The following is a 13,677-nucleotide window of genomic DNA, read 5'->3' on the forward strand; positions in this document are numbered from 1 at the left end:
TCCCTGACTTCAGTAATTCTAACACTTCTTCCAAAGCTGGGGCAGGAACTCCAAACTCACCTTGTACCCCACACACCTTCTTTGTCAGGACCAGCTCCCAACAGCTTTCTATCTGCAATCTAATTAGTTGCTTACTATTATCTTATTATCCCTTTGCTTCCTTTATCAAAGTTCTGCTGACCCAAATGAGCCTTTGATGCTTGTTATAATGGATCTTTCCTTGAGTTCCTTCTTCCTTTGAAGCAGCTACACTCGTCGATTTATTCAAATTCATCTGTTTGGCTTTCCTTCCTGTATTTTGATCATTATTATTAGTTCGACTTAAAACATTTCTTCAGACTCTGAATCTCTTCCCTATAATGTAAATATCAATAATGGTCTCATTAAGTGCACTTATATTTAACGATACCAGAAAATGGGGTTTGGGGAGGATGGGTTAGATCTATAATATAAATTTTGGGAGAGTGACTCAATTTAATAATGAAAGTTTTCATTTTTCATTGTTAAATTTGTTTTAGACTCCAAACAATTCTGGGCTTTAAAATGAACAGGTATAATAAAATCCCTTGAAGTATAACACATGATAATCAAGAATGTGCTAAGTAGCATATTCAGGGGAAAGATCAATGTGTCAAATTCAGTGTTATTATTTAACAATTACTTAATAATGCTAATTCCTATTTAATCAATAATACACTCTTCTTAAGGTATTCCTGATGAATAAATGAAAACTGACCTATTTTGTAACATGCCTTGCTCTAAATCCAATGAATCAATCATATAAAACTTTTAAAATATAAAGTTTTTAGAATAAAATGATTAATTAATCCCACCATTTAATAGCCAATCATGTTTACAAAATGTTAGCACTTGAAACATTAAGCAATTAAAAAGCTTTCGAGACATATCAGCTTAAGAAAAAAGGAAAAAATTATTGCTCCTTCAAAAATAAAACAGATTATTTGTGCTTAATTGTTTGCACTTAATGTCACTTGCAAAGCAGGTGCAGAAGTATAATATCATAAAGGGCTGTGCATTTTATTTTTGCTCCAGATTGTTACTTACAGGAGCCCAAAAACGTTACTTTGAAAAATTATCAATTTACTGTGACAGATATGCTGAACAAATTCCAGTAACCTTTGTGCTTGGTAAGTATAGGTCACACGCAGATTGCAGCCACACAGCTGTCTCCGTTAGGATGACACCGATGACTCTGCATGGGAGTGTTTCCAAGCTGAGAAGCATGCCTGAAAAGCCACCGCTTGCAATAGAACCAGATTCATCCATAAGGTTTGCCTTCACGGCTGCTTTTGCTAAATTAACAGCAAACAAGTTTGAGGAAATAATCTGCTATTGGACATTTAAGCTTTCTCTTCACTAACTCTCCATTTTTGCAGTCAATATTTGAGATCTAATACCCACTTACAGGGTGCTTAAGCATTGCCAGGCACAAATGACATTTTTTTCTGGAAGGCAAAATCAGAAGATATGGATAATAACATATTTTTGTCCTCCAACCTCTAAAAAGGCTAAAATTCAGCTAAAAGCATCAGTGTCACCAACGTGTCTGCTGTAAGAAACTGCTTTATAATTTCCTGTTATTCTACAGGGTTTTATGTTACTCTGGTAGTGAACCGATGGTGGAACCAGTTTGTGAATTTGCCCTGGCCAGACAGGCTAATGTTCCTCATCTCCAGCAGTGTTCATGGAAGCGACGAGCACGGGCGCCTACTTAGAAGGACGCTGATGCGTTACGTCAATCTCACCTCCCTGCTCATCTTTCGCTCGGTGAGCACTGCTGTGTACAAACGGTTTCCCACAATGGACCACGTGGTTGAAGCAGGTACTACGAATGGCTTTTCCTTCCATAAGCTTTTCTCAGCTGAGACAGGACCTCCAGAGTTCCTTTGAAAATTCCTTATGTTTGTTTATTCACTCAAGAAACATTTAGTGGTCTGGCACAGTGGCTCACGCCTGTAATCCCAGCACTGTGGAAGGTCAAGGTGGGTGGATCACCTGAGGTCAGGAGTTTGAGACGAACCTGGCCAACATGGCGAAACCCCATCTCTACTAAAAATAGAAAAAATGAGCCGGCCGTGGTGGCTTGTGCCTGTAATCCCAGCTACTGGGGAGGCTGAGGCATGAGAATCACTTGAACCCAGGAGGCGGAGGCAGAGGTTGCAGTGACCCGAGATTGCAGCACTGCACTCCAGCCTGGGCCACAGAGTCAGACCCTGTCTCAAAAAAAAAAAAAAAAAAAAAAGAGAGAGAGAAAGAAAGAAAAGGAAAGAAAAGAAAAAAGAAAAAGAAACATTTATTGATTACCTACTATGTGCCAGAAGCAAACTAAGAGACAAAGATGAATAAGACATGATTCCTGCCCTCAAGTTTACTTCAGAGGTAGGGGAGAGAAAGTGGCAGATAGTAACGTTGCCTTAAGGTAAACATAATAATAATTATATTTATTTAAACAATCTGGCTGGCGGAGCTCTTTGGGAGGCCCAGGCGGGTGAATCACCTGAGGTCAGGAGTTCCAGATGAGCCTGGCCAACATGGTGAAACCCCGTCTCTACTAAAAATACAATAATTAGCTGGGCGTGCTGGCTCACGCCTGTAATTCCAGCTACTCAGTAGGCTGAGGCAGGAGAATCGCTTGAACCTGGGAAGTGGAGGTTGCAATGAGTCGAGATCGTGCCATTGTATTCCACCCTGGGTGACAAGGTCCCCATCAATCCCAAAAAATAAAAATAATCTATCATATTAACTTACAGTTTTCTAGCACTATACGGTTTTGTCTCCTTTATAGCTATTTCGTTTGGACCTCAAGAAAACATGAAAAAGGTAGAAAATAGATTCAGAAAGGTTACAACCTGCACTGAATTACACAGCTGATCAGTGGAAGGCCAGAATTAAAATTTAGGCTCCAAACTCCTAAGTTAATACTTTCTAATAGATTCTGGTAGGAACCGGCAATGTCAGTTTCATCTAGACAGACACTGAGAGGTGATAGTCAAAAGCTGTTTTAGTGTGGACCTCTTGTCTCTTGTGCCTCAAAGGAGATGTAAATTGTTGAAGGATGATTCTCTTTGGTGTGTAAATATTTAGCAAAGAAGCTGTTAAATCAGCCTTCGATAGGGCGAGGATTAAATGGATAATTCTTGGCACATATGCATAAGAACCGTGAGGTGATTCTGCCTTTACATTGAGTCCAGTCTCACATTAGTTTGCAGTATTTAGTCTCCTTTTCGAAATGTCCTGGAAAATAGATATTTTCGCATAATAGTTTTTGTTTGTTTTGGAGTTTTTGTTGGCTTTTTTTGTTGTTGTTTTTGTTTTGCCTTCTTAAATGGCTAATATAGATAGTGACTACTGAAGTCAAAATAAAACTGTAGAGATGAATGTCTACATTTCACATTTTATTTGAGAAGAAAGAACTCCAGTTTGAGGCATACACACAGACCAGATGGTATTCAGTATGTCCAAAATACAAAGAGAAGTTTGGAGGTTTTATAAAAAGACAGAAATGTTACATATTGCTCTTTGAGAAAGTTCATTGGCACTAGTAAGTTTCTGGGGAGCTGGCAAGTTTTGACTGGTGAATGATGGAGGTGGGTAAAATTAGTCTTCAAGTTGCAGCAGATCATTTCAGCAACTATAAAATTGGTTTCCGGTAATAGCAGGCAGTTTCAGCAACCAGGCCTGCAGAGAATTACTTTGTGTCTCAGCTGCCTTTTTTTTTTTTTTTTTTTTTTTTTGAGACAGAGTCTTGTTCCGTGGCCAGGCTGGAGTGAAGTGGCGCAATCTTGGCTCACTGCAATCTCTGCCTCCTGGGTTCAAGCAATTCCCCTGCCTCAGCCTCCCAAGCAGCTGGGACTACAGGTGCGCACCACCACACCAGGCTAAGTTTTTGTATTTTAGTAGAGATGGGTTTCACCATGTTGGCAGAATGGTCTCAATCTCTTGACCTTGTGATCCACCCACCTCGGCCTCCCAAAGTGCTGGGATTACAGGTGTGATGCCTGGCCAAAAACTGCTTTTTCCTGGTGGCTTCTTGACTCTGTTTTAGTTGGGTATGACAAGAATGACCCAATTCTATTATCAACTTTCACAATGATTAAGAACACGGAGTAAGGGTTTGAAACCTTATCTCACAGCTTACTAGCTGCATGACTTTGTCTGAGTTAATTAACCATTCTGTTCCTCAGTTTCCTAATCCATAAAATGGACTTAAAGTAACTTATAATAGCACCTACCTCATATACCCCATAGGCTTGTTATGAGGATTTAAAAAGTTCATATTTGCAAAATGTTTAGAGCATTCCTGGCACACAGTAAGTGCTGCATGATTTCTTGCCATTGAACAACAGCACAACATAGCACTCTAGCCACTTTAGAAGACTTGTTATTAATATAATATCCCAGGTCTTTTTGATCTATTTTGATCAAGAGGTTGTGAATGTCAAGGTGGAAATAAGGAAGAAGGGGTGTAGGTGACGTTGTTAGAGATGCAGAGTGAGATGTGAGAAAGTAATGGGTGCCAGGAGCTGGTTAAGGGGCATTCAGGGGGAGGGTCTGAAGGCCTGGCACATGCACAGGTATATGATAATATAAAATCAGTAGGAACTTTTAAAAAAATTAATTGCCATCCTTCCTCCAAATATGAAAGTAGAATACTGTTTCAGAATGACCTAGTTAAAAATACTACTAGACAACTCAATTTTATCTTACCTTAATGTCTCCAGGAACAAATAGATTAAGAATTACCACCTCTAAGAAAGACCTAAAAACAAACAAGAAATGTATAACCTATTCCAAGTTGCTGAGCTAAAGTTTACTTGGATGAACAGAGGTGATATTTCTCCAGTTCTGACGCATCCTTGAAATGAAGAGAATGCATTCTGACGGGAATCAGATGCCGGGTCCAATCCTCAAAACAAATCTCATCTTCTTAGTGTCACCTTCATATTAAAAGCACATCGGGAAGAAGCCAGGTTGGCTGGCAATGGAGAGGTCTCTGGGGCCTCTGGTCAGACATGAGCTCAGAGGACTGAGCTGTGCTCAGGTCTGAGGGGCAAATAGACATAGGGAGGCAAATAGGAAAATGACATGATTTCATTTCCTTTGAGTGTATTTTTCAGAATACCAAGGCCCACTCCCTCTCAAACTTGTACAGATGTCTGCCACGTACTTGCACTCTGACTTTTCCCTTTCCAAGGCATGTGGAATACTGAAATACTTCTATCTCTTCAGCTACCAATGTTTCTGCCATTCCAAGGGAATCTCAAAATGAGTCCTTCACTTCTGGATGTACATTTAAACTAGTCTCTAGGAGTGAACCACAGACCCACAGGCCCTCTACATCTTGAATAACTTGAGTTTATGTATTTAAAATGTATATTCCTGGGTCCTACCCACGTCAGGCCTTCTGAATTATTATAGAACCTAATAGAACCTTTGGATATACAGCCTAGGAATCTGCAGTGAAACATGCTCCTGTGTTGGTTTTTTTAGTACCCCAAAGTTTGAGAAGTATTGCATCTTTTCTGGGATGCTTATTTTTTAAACCCTTTTTCTCACTCCTGGGGCAAAAGGCTTTGGCAACCACCAACTCAACGATAAAGCAGCAGCAATTAAGAAAGGATGGATTGAAGGTTTCAGCTTGAGGTTCCTGAATTACAAAGAAGAGCTTTGAGGAAGCAGTCTGGTGGGAGGGAGGCTACTGTATAAGGGATTTGAATTCCACCTGCTTGGATGTAACAAGCATAGTTCTGACTTAAACTTTTTGGTTGGTCTGTCTGAAGTGGATGAAGGGAGAAGAGAACTGACAGAGGAGCTCTGATGAGGTGAAAGCCTTTCCAAGGGTCTTGTGACACAATCACTGATTATCTCAGTGAGAAGGTCCCAGTTGCGTTCATTAATTCCTAAGCATGTTCTCAAAAGGCAGAAAAGGGGTAGTAGGTACAGCTAGTCCCCACAAGAATATATTGTGCTTCTGGTAATTTTGAAGATAACTACTTTGCTCTCCTGATGCTTGTAAATACTGGATAAGATGTTTTGATTCAGTATGAGATATACTGATATACTATACGCATGCATTGTGTGTTAGGCGGCAGGGCAAAGGTTCCAAGCCACTATCCTCTAAGCCAGGAGAGACGCTTCAGAGGCCTGTCTTACTGGCTGCCCCAGGCCGGCGCCCCCTGTCACCGGCAGTGCTGACTCACTGAACTTCCTGCTTTCCCCAGCAGAGAGGGCTGACTCAGAGTCTGCACATGGGGTCCACTTCCAAGTTCTTCCAACTGGGCATATGCCTCCGCCACTCTCTGACTGTCCTTTGCCTGTGCCAAGGTTTCTGGGAAGAACAGGAAGTTCAGGGATGGCGGAAAATGTTTGGCAGATCCCCTGAGTCCAAAGCCAGGGCACCTGCTCCTGCCTGAGGGCAGAGAGGACTGGTAAGCAAAGCACTGAGGGCCCCAAAGGGGTGGAGACAAGGTTAAGGCCATGAAGGACCTTCTTGTCAGTTGAATTCTCTACATAAAATCACCTGTAAGAGAAAGTACATGTTCTCACACTTCAGGGTGCATTAGATATTGTTAAAATCAATATTGCTAAAAATTTGGATCCCACGATACCACTCCCAGAGATTCTGACTCAGTAGGTCTGGAATGGGCTCCAGGAATCCGTGTGTTGAACAAACTCCTGGAGACTCTGAGGCTGGTGGTCCCTGGCTTGCACTCTGGGAAGCAATGGGCTTTGAGGCAATCGGTTTCCCTCAGCTTCTCTTTCTTCTGCGAGGGTTTTTGCCTACATAGATTCAGTGCTGGACAGAAGGAAATAATCGAGAGGGCCAAGAGTGAGGACCAGCACCTCCTTCTGAAGCATCTGGCAATTCCTTGGCTGGAGGTGAACGAGCTAGGTCACATACCTGCTCATCCTTGAACTTTCCTTGCTTTTAAGTTGGACAATCAAGTTACATTATTCTGAAAAATAAAAAGACCAAAATGCATGCTGCTGGGGAAATATATAGAATTTGATGCTACAGGTTAAATTTCTCAAATTAAAAATAAAAAAGTTTTTATTTCTGCTTATATGAAAATAAAAATACAACAGTGGAATTCAGAATAATGTCTATTATGCTGAAAAGTCCCTGAACTGGTCTGTGATCAATTATTTATCAGAGATACTGCAACACCCTCTGTTACTTTTGCCTATTGGCTACAAATCTGCTCTGGAAAATTCCAGTCATTCCAATCACCTGCCCTGGGAGATGTCACTCATTCCAAGTCAAGTCAGATGCACAATTCCAGATCTTGGCTGAGTCAAGTGATGACCTTAGTTGTATGCATATAGTATGGTCTCATACTGAATCAAAACATCTTATCTAGTATTTACAAGCATCAGGAGAGGAAAGTAGTCATCTTCAAAATTACTTACCAGAAGCACAATGATACGTAATAGGAAATTATATACGTTCCTCTTAAAGAAACATTACCAAGCTGATGCTAGATCTATTACGCCTTTGCTCATGCAACAAAGGTTTATTGTGTGTACAATATATGCCAGGCACTGTGCTAGGCACTGGGAATACCCTTATAAGCAGAACAAATATGGTCCCCATCCTCAAGGATTAATAAAATTTACTACAAATCTTATCTTAATCATTGTCATAAACAAGTACAAATGTATTCGCAGTTAAACTTTACATCTCTGCATTGCAATTCTCTCTCTCTAAAATAAATAGTTTCTGTCTGTATTTAGTAGCTCATAAAAGTAGTTATAAGACAGTAGCCTCTGAGGAAAAAACACCCTTTAATTTTCTTAAAGCCTTGGAGTCTTTATTTATTTATTTATTTTTTTTTTTGGAGACAGGTTCTCACTCAGTTGCCCAAGCTGGAGTGCAGTAGCACGGTCATAGCTTACAGTAACCTCAAACTTCTGGGCTCAAGCCATCCTCCTGCCTCAGCCTTTTGAGCAACTAGGACTACAGATGTGCACCACTGTGCCTGACCAATTTATTTTTTTGTTTATTTTAATCCTTTTTTTTTGATATGGAGTCTCACTAAGTTGACCTATGCTGGTCTTGAACTCCTGGCCTCAAGCAATCCTCCCACCAGGCCTCCCAAAGGGCTGGGATTTCTGGCATGAGCCACCACACCTGGCCTGCCCTGGAATCTTAATGTAAAGTTTCTTGACTGTCTTCTCTGACTACAGGGAGCCTGATGAGACTCCATTGGAATTGTTACTGACACTTATGGTTAACAGACATTAATATAACAAGCAAGCTACCAGTTGTCAATGGATGTTGAGATAAAAGTTCTAACTTCAGATGCTCTGGCTATAAGGCTAGCCCTATAACTGGAACTCGGGTCTGGGTCACTTACTGCTTAAAAGCCAAACAACTCAAGAACTTTGGTAAAAGGAATGTTAGCTTTATTAGAGAAGTCAGTAACCAGGGGAAGGCAGTGAACTAGAGTTGAAAGGCCACCTTTCAGAATTGTGCCTCTAGGTAAAGAGTTTTTAAGGGAAATTAAGAGAAATGAAGATCAAAACAGTCTTGTGAAACGTAAGCAGTTTCAGTCAGCTAGGCAGTTAATCATTGCTTTCTTGGTGAAAGTTTTGACATTCTGCAGGTGCCATCAGCCTATTCTTACAGGCTAGTCAGCCCATTCCCAGAGCTGTTGGTCAATGTATTTTCTTTTTCTTTCTTTCTTTCCTTTCTCTCTCTTTCTCTCTCTCCTTCCTTCCTTCCTTCCTCCCTCCCTCCCTGCTTTCTTTCTTTCCTTCCTTTCTTCCTTTTTTCCTTCCTTCCTTCCTTCCTTCCTCCTTCCTTCCTTCCTTCCTTCCTTCCTTCCTTCCCTCCCTCCCTCCCTCCCTCCCTCCCTCCCTCCCTCCCTCCCTCCCTCCCTCCTTTCTTTCTTTCTTTCTTTCTTTCTTTCTTTCTTTCTTTCTTTCTTTCTTTCTTTCTTTCTTTCTTTCTTTCTTTTTCTTTCGTTCGACAGAATCTTGCTGTGTTGCCCAGGCTAGAGCGTAGTGTTGCAGTCTTGCCTCACTGCAACCTCTGCCTCCCCAGTTCAAGTGCTTCTCCTGCCTCAGCTGCCCAAGTAGCTGGGATTACAGGCACACGCCACTACACCCAGCTAATTTTTGTATTTTTAGTAGAGACAGGGTTTCACCATGTTGGCCAGGCTGGTCTCGAACTCCTGCCTCAAGTGATCCCCCCACCTCAGCCTCTCAAAGTGCTGGGATTATAGGCATGAGCCACCGAGCCCAGCCAGCATATTTTATTTTATCTCTGTTGAAGGTTCTGTTTTCTTGAGGCTGTTTTTTGGGACTAATCTACAAACTCAAGGAAAACAATAATATTATTCAAACAAGCAAGCTTTTCTCTAACATGGAATTAATACTGTTAGAACCACATTTGCATTTCTGGCACAGATAGATCATTTAATCTGTGATCTTCTCTTCTCTCACTAAGTAAACTAAAATGACTTTTGTATAATATATTATGTAACATTCACAAAATTAATTGAATCTGGTATAACATTTCTGCCCCGGGTGGGCTGTTTTTTGTTGTTGTTGTTTTTTTTTTTTTTTTTTTTTTTGGTTTTTGCTTTTTTTTCCCCTGATGCATTACACAGCTCTGGGGCTCCTTGGTCTCTGACTCTCCACTGCCTTGTGTTATAAGAGTGAGAGCCAAGGGAACGGTGGTATTCACAGCTGTGCCAGTTTTTCCTCTGTTGGCTAAACTTTTAGAGGCTGAGTAAGTCACCCCTCTGTAGTCTCACATGATGAGGTCGGAACAGACAGAATGTCATCTTGTGAGTGAAACTTGAATCACCTATGTGTACTTGCTCTGCACATGAGAGAAAGTGCATGCAGAACTAGCCCTTCTTGGATTAATAGCATGGATCGTCTCAGTGGGTCAGAGTTTGAAGGTTCCCCCACATTTCTATTTTAGGAGTTAAATAAAGGTTATCCACTCAGTATTTCTCAAAGTATGATTGCAGACCACATTCACCGAATTAGCAAAGGCGCTTCTCTAAACTGCAGGTTCCTAGGCAACCTAGGGAATCAGATCTAGGGCTTAGGACCTAGAAATTGACATTTTAAACAGGCTCCCTAGAAGCACTGCACATGTTTGACCCAGACTGCGAATGCCGAAATGATCAACATGAGGGCAGTTGTTCAACCTAAACTTTGCTGCATGTTGGAATCTCTGGTGATCTTTTAAAAATTCAGATGCCTGACTCCCATTCTCAGATATTAGGATTCATTAGGTATGTAGAGCAACCTGGGCATCAGGATTTTTCAAAACTCCCCAGACCATTGTAATGTATAGCAGAGTTTAGGAACAGCTGCACTAGAACGCATCAATTAATTCCTCCAATTTCATCTGCAAATTGCCTCAGATCTATTCTACCCAGGGCAAATAAAATTCTGGGCCACTATGCAGATGAGGATTTAAAAGCACTGATTTCTTTGTATGTTATTTCTTGTGTGTGATTATGGAGAAGGCAGTGAATTACCAGATGGGATACTAATTCAGGGACAAGGATATGGGTAACTAGAGATTTGCTCATATCAATATAATAGAGGAGTGTCTGTCTCTGTTCCTTACTGCTACTCCCAGAAACTGATTTTACTCCACTGTATCCTACTTCAGACTTTTCCAGCTATGGTTTGTAACTCATTATGGGATTCTTAAATCAGGTTAATGGCTTGTAACCAGCATTTTTAGTGGAATGGAATGGAGAAGAATAGAATAGAATAGAATAGAATAGAATAGAATAGAATAGAATAGAATAGAATAGCAGAAAGCACATCATGCGCATGCGGCAGGGCCAATAACTGTTTTGTGAACAACATATATCTTACTGTGGTTCATGGTAAACAAACAAACAAAAAACCTGGTTGGCATCCTGCCCTGCATGATGTTGTTGCAATGTGATTTCATTCCTCTCTCAATCTCATTTTGCTCCCCCGCTTGATTTTCCCAATTGACAGGGATTTCTAAACCTCTTCCATTGAATGGAAAGGACAGCTATAACTGAAGTTGGTGGCTTCATTCCATTCATTTGGAAAACACAGAGATAAAAACAAGCCAGGCACATTGCACTCTTCCTGAAAAAGTGTCATCCCTTGGAGAAGGGCTCAGATGCTGAATGCACAACTTTCTCTTTCAGAAAGAACTGGCATCAAACCCATTCTGCCTTCAAGTTTTGAGATGCAGAGCTTTTAGTTCCTCTGCTAATAGAGCCTCGTTTGAATACTCTGCTTGAAAGGCAAAAGACATCTGCCTCAACTTCAATCAAGGAAAAATAGACCAACTGTACAGCAGGCAGAATTTATGATGACTGGAATTTTGTCTATCAATGGATGTAATTAATCCTTTGGCTTGAGGGCAATAAAATTTTGTCTTAAAGTAGCAGATCCTGCTCCATCAAACCACAACTCAACAGAGAGTAAATGCAAACATGTATCTATATTGAGAGATGGATTTTACTCTGATTAGAAAGACGAAGGAGGGTTTTGGGGATAAACAATAAGAAAATTGCTGAGCAGAGCTGAGCCAGCCAGAAGGAAAAGCGATAGCAAGAGAAACTGTAGGCAGATGCAATGGCAGGATAAAATATCTATGCCAGGGGTGTGATGGGGCTTGAGGAGAGCATGGCATGGAGACAGACACGTGCAGGGAACCAAGTGGTGGGAGGACAAGCCCACTGAGAGTGTTGCCAAACTGTAGCAGATCAGTAACTATCATTAGCATAGCCTCAGCAATGGCAATAATGATCATATTCTGAAAAAAAAAATTGGTCTCTGCTTAAAATGGCTTGAAGTCCTGATAAGGGTGACATTCCGTTTCATAACAAATACTTTTGGAATGGACTTGACCAACAATCTAGAGATTTTCTTTCAGTTGACGAACTTTGATTTCCAAAGGTGTTACTTTTGTGAACCCCAAAATCTGAGACAGGTCTCAGTGAATTTAGAAAGTTTATTTTGCCAAGGTTGAGGATGTGTACCCATGACACAGCCTCAGGTGGTCCTGATGACATGGCCCAAAGTGGTCAGAACAGTTTGGTTTCATACATCGTAGGAAGACATGAGACATCGATCAACGTATGTGAGATAAACATTGGTTCAGTCTGGAAAAGCAGGGGACAACTCAAAGTGGGGAGGGGGCTTCCAGGTCATAGGTAGATAAAAGACAAATGGTTGCATTCTTCTGAGTTTCTGATTAGCCTCTCCAAAGGAGGCAATCAGACATGCATTTATCTCAGTGAGCGGAGCAATGACTTTAATAGAATGGGAGGTAGGTCGTAAGCAGTTCCCAACTTGACTTTTCCCTTTAGCTTAGTGATTCTGGGGACCCAAGATATTTTCCTTTCACACTTTGGATAAATACGATGTGTGACCCTGCAAGGAATAATGAAAATTATTCTGCTTATATATTCTTAGAGGATACATTAATGTCTCAGTGATTGTCATTCATCTTTCACAGCACCTAGCAAAATACTCAAAAAAGTTGTGCTAAAAACAAAATCACCAGCTCTTCTTGCTCTACTTGTCCTCTTTCAATCTCTTGCTTTAGTGTTTGCACCAAATAAACCCTCACTCTTGCCTTCTGCATAGAAGCTAAGAAAGGACTTGCTAGCACAATTTGATCCATACTTCTGAATAAAAAATAACCAGAGATAAAGTTATTCTTTGGTCAAATGATAGAATGAAGCCAGTATATAAACGGGATCATTTTTGAAAATTGCACTCTAGGTTTCAAGAATATCACTGTTAGACAATTGATATGGGATATGTGAGAACAGGCTACACAGCAAGTCTTCCATAAAGCCAAGACAGATCAAGTTTATTAACTTCATCCAATGAGATTTAACTGGCCAGGCATAGTGGCACATGGCTGTAATCCCAGCACTTTGGGAGGCCAAGGCAGGCAGATCACTTGAGCCCAGGAAGTTCAAGACCCACCTGGGCAACATGGTGAAACCCAATCTCTACAAAAAATACAAAAATTAGCCAGGCATAGTGGCGTGTGCCTGTAGACCCAGCTACTCAGGAGGCAGAGGTGGAAGAACTGCTTGAGCTCAGGAGGCTGAGGCTGCAGTGAGCCAAAGATCACACCACTGCATTCCAGTCTGGATGACATAGGAAGACTCTGTCCCATAAAAAATTGAAAAAAAAAAAAAAAAGATTTAATCATGCTCTGCAATTCTTTGAAAAGCAAAAACAGATTTTTTAGATCGTGCAACAACTCTGAGATGCACTGAGAAACAAGAAGAGAATTACCAAGCTCATTTTTATTTTATACTTTCAGAGAGAGTGCCATTCTCCAGACATGCAGAGAACCCTTCTAAGCTAGTATAAACAACCCGAATGTTATCTAAAACTAGTCTCCTATTGGTAAATATTGGCTTTGTAGTTGTTACTTTGCTTATTTCAGATCCTGAATAAACAGGACCTTCAGTTAGTGGGACAGTGATTTTCAAACACCACTATATGTCAGAATTTTCTGCACAGCTTGGAAAACATGCAACTGCCTAGACCCAATTCTATTAAATCACCCAGGAAGGTTTAAAAGAATGCTGATGCCTGGCCTCATCCTAGATTAATTGAATCAGAATCTCTAACGATATAAGACCTAGCCATTGTTTTTTTGTTTTTTGTTTT

The 13,677-nt window shown here is 40.8% G+C and overlaps 1 protein-coding gene across 6 annotated transcripts in view; it reads left to right on the forward strand.

The window, feature by feature from the left end:
- The window catches only part of BEST3 (bestrophin 3), a 46,103-nt gene that overhangs the window by 3,975 nt on the left and 28,451 nt on the right, over positions 1-13,677 (forward strand). For 2 of the 6 annotated variants that reach the window (XM_010358729.1, XM_010358728.2), the window contains exons 3-4: positions 1,054-1,148; positions 1,610-1,843. In XM_010358729.1, coding sequence (XP_010357031.1) covers positions 1,054-1,148; positions 1,610-1,843 — 329 coding nt within the window. Of the gene's footprint in view, positions 1-1,053; positions 1,149-1,609; positions 1,844-6,238; positions 6,450-11,180; positions 12,541-13,677 lie in introns of those variants that run through there. The other 4 variants (XM_010358733.2, XM_010358734.2, XM_010358730.2 and 1 more) reach the window with 4 other exon arrangements.

Source organism: Rhinopithecus roxellana, chromosome 10 (assembly GCF_007565055.1).
Source record: "Rhinopithecus roxellana isolate Shanxi Qingling chromosome 10, ASM756505v1, whole genome shotgun sequence".
NCBI lineage: Eukaryota > Metazoa > Chordata > Mammalia > Primates > Cercopithecidae > Rhinopithecus > Rhinopithecus roxellana.